A 3151-nucleotide genomic window follows, 5' to 3' on the forward strand; every position below is an offset into this window, starting at 1 on the left:
TATAACAATTTAATTACATAACCTATAACAAACATTTTAAGAGTTGACTAATATCATATCAAAACATAAGACTTCTTTAGTTTTGTTAGGGTAAAATGTTTGAATACATTTATATATTTCATACTTACTTGATACATGACTATACATAAAGTATATGAACAATACAAAATTCAATTTTCAAACATTAACGTTGAGTAAGCTAAACAAATTCAAAATGAAAATTAATATTACATGAATTTGTACCACAATTCAACAATTTACCATGGAGATGTAGTTCTTCTTGAATATAATAACCCATTAAATTAACATTGCAACTACATGATAAAGAAAATGAACTGTAATTCTACATAATGACATTCCTTGGAGCATAAAGCAAATGAAGTTTCCACAATCCATATTTTTTTTATATTCAAGAAAAGTAAAAGTTTACATCTTTGTAGAATGACTTCCATTTCCACAACTCTTTTTATTATCTTAAAGCACTCCATGCATTAACCCTTCCTTTTTAATTTGGATGAAAAGGGAAGGAAAGATCATGAGCTTTTATACTCGAAGATACTAGTGATCTGTTTTTAGATCTATAGATAACATATCGTAATATGGAGCACTAGTTAATCTCTTGTGAGATTTGAACTTATGACTATAAATGAAATATACATATCTTATTTCTTTTAGATTCCAGCTTGTTACTAAAACTAAGCCTACATACGTAATCTCTCTCTAAAATTTGAACTTTTCACATATCTTTTAAGAAGACCAATTCTCCACCACTAAGTCAAGTCAGAATGACGATTTAGGGTTAAAAGAAGACATCCCCACAAACCGAAGACCAATCCAATCGCCATGCGGTCTTGAATACAATGACGATGACATAACTAGATATTTCTCTGATTATGCCATTAACACGTATTTACATACCTTGGAGTGGAATTCTCAGAGGGCAGTGAAGGAAGAAACACAGGCCAAACAAGTAGAATTCCATTTCAGCTGCAACTGATGCTTGCCCATCAATTCTACTTCATACAATCTCCCCCCTTCAATACCAGCTAACATATATTTCCCATACATCACATTTCTGAGGCTGATACAACGTTCCCTGAATCCATGCCTGAAGGCGAGATCCATTACAGGAATCAAATCTGTCTCTTGATTATCAGCCATATAATTTATGGATCTGCAAATCGTCGGCCCCAAGAAGAGATTCTCCACATTGGCCCGAGCAAGCCCGAATTTTTCCCCCAATCCCACCTGAGTGGAATCAAAAACCGCACACAAATTCCTCAAACATTCACTGAAACGCTCTAAAAAATCGAGCTTTTCATGCCTATCAATCCCAACAGGCCCACTTCCCACAATCAAAACTTCAGGCTTCAAATGCCTCACCTCATTGAAGAGCTCTTCCAATTTCTTCTTACTTCTCTTCCTCATGTGGGGCAATTCCCACATGCAATTCACCGCAATAACTTCCCCCTCGTTTCGCCTGAGATTTTCAAGCTCCATTTCTTGGAAACAGAATGGAATCCCCTGCTCCCTCGCGTACTCACACAGTCTTCTTCCAGTCTCCCCAAACTTCTCTTCTTCTTCTTCTTCATCGTCATCACCAACACCTTCATCATCTTCAGGCCATTTAACAGCCGAGACTTTGAGCGCACAGAGGCTCTTCAGAGCTTCATCACTTTTCAGAGCCTCCATTAATGGCGGCCACTGCAGGCCCTCCATGATGTCGAAATCAACAACATGCAGCACGAATGGCACCTTTGGCTTAGCAGGAACGGCTTCAAGAATGCTCTGGTTTGCCGTGAAATGAGCAAATCTGACATATGGGTAAACCAGATTCAGCAAACAAAAAGCCCCAATAAAATTTGGGTCTTTAGTACTTAACCCACTTTCATGGGCCTTGAACATACTCCTACACACATGATCGCCATTACCAGTTCCGCCAATTAACTCGACGTGGGTCTGGCGCAGGGACCGAGAAAGATAGTAAGCGGCCCTTTCCATAGTAGACCCAGTTGGAGAAACAAGCTCAGTTAGTCTACAGAATATGATCTCAGCAAGATCATGAGCTCCATGAGAAATTGCTTCGGCACAAGCAGTGAGAAGATGAACAAGTCTCAATCCCTTGTATTCTTCCGAATCAGTGTTACTCGGGAAGAATCCATCACAGTCAAAGCTTGCATTTTTATTGCCCGAGCTGTAATCTTTCTTCACTGCTTCTTGATTGTGAGAACAACTATGGACACCATTTTTCTCCTCTTGAGGCTGGACTGTTATGGATTCTTCAGACAACTGGGTACTGTATATGATCTGCAAGAACTCCTCTTCTACTGAATTGATTTCTGTGGTAGACCAGCAATCTTTTGTTCCATTTTCTCCGAACAGATCAGTCCAAGCATTGAACGGAGACGGAGTAGATTCGGACTCTGCAACGTCCATGAAATCTGACATGTCACAACTCTCATCGTGGTAGTAATATTGAAACAGTTGCTCATCAAACAGATTCCAGCGTTCTTCCATTAGTGGATCCTCCATTGTGCATGCGAGAGAAAGAAGTTATATTGCTAGCAGTGTTATATTAGATATTTGTAATGTGGACAAATATTTGAACATGGTGAGGGTGACGTGTAGTAAGTCGAAATTATCGGGCGAGAAATCTAGGCTGACAGGGAAATTTAGATAAAAAAATTAGCCCAATGTGTTTTTAGCTTGAAGATGAAAGAAGCGCATTCCTACTCTATAGTTCCTCGACAACCTGCGCCGTGAAAGAGAGGATGGCGGTCGTTGAAAACTGGCAAACAACATTTGTTTATACTTTCCCAACAATTAGTTTATCTTGCCTCATAATGTTTATTTGTATTCATGTTTTAATAAGAATATATGTCTTTTTATTTGTTATTTTCTTGTGTTAGATGAAATGTCAATATTTATTGAATAGTTGAAATGTACATGTTTATTAGTTAATTGAAATTTGGATTCTAATATACTTTTGAGTTCCAAATTATTAATGAGTACAACGATACATAAGTCTAATGTCAATGTTTATTCAAGAGCTGAAAAGTACATTTGATCATAGTCATCAACTAATTAAGATTTACTTTCTAATACGACTTTGAATTTTAATTCAGTAATAGATGCACTGAAACATATATAT

General features: G+C 37.4%; 1 protein-coding gene across 1 annotated transcript; it reads right to left on the minus strand.

The window, feature by feature from the left end:
- Positions 1-600: 600 nt before the first annotated feature.
- On the minus strand, positions 601-2554 carry LOC149572279 (protein NODULATION SIGNALING PATHWAY 2-like). Its single transcript, XM_089810998.1, has one exon. The coding sequence runs from the start codon at positions 2530-2532 to the stop codon at positions 934-936; it is 1599 nt and encodes a 532-aa protein (XP_089667124.1). The 5' UTR covers positions 2533-2554; the 3' UTR covers positions 601-933.
- Between the last annotated feature and the right edge of the window lie 597 nt (positions 2555-3151).

This window comes from Cupressus sempervirens, chromosome 2 (assembly GCF_028749045.1).
Source record: "Cupressus sempervirens isolate cs-2001-9-10 chromosome 2, ASM2874904v1, whole genome shotgun sequence".
Taxonomy (NCBI): domain Eukaryota; kingdom Viridiplantae; phylum Streptophyta; class Pinopsida; order Cupressales; family Cupressaceae; genus Cupressus; species Cupressus sempervirens.

What these genes read in the sequence shown, in the direction of transcription:
- LOC149572279 (XM_089810998.1), bottom strand. Translation starts at nt 2,532, where the DNA reads ATGGAGGATCCACTAATGGAAGAACGCTGGAATCTGTTTGATGAGCAA.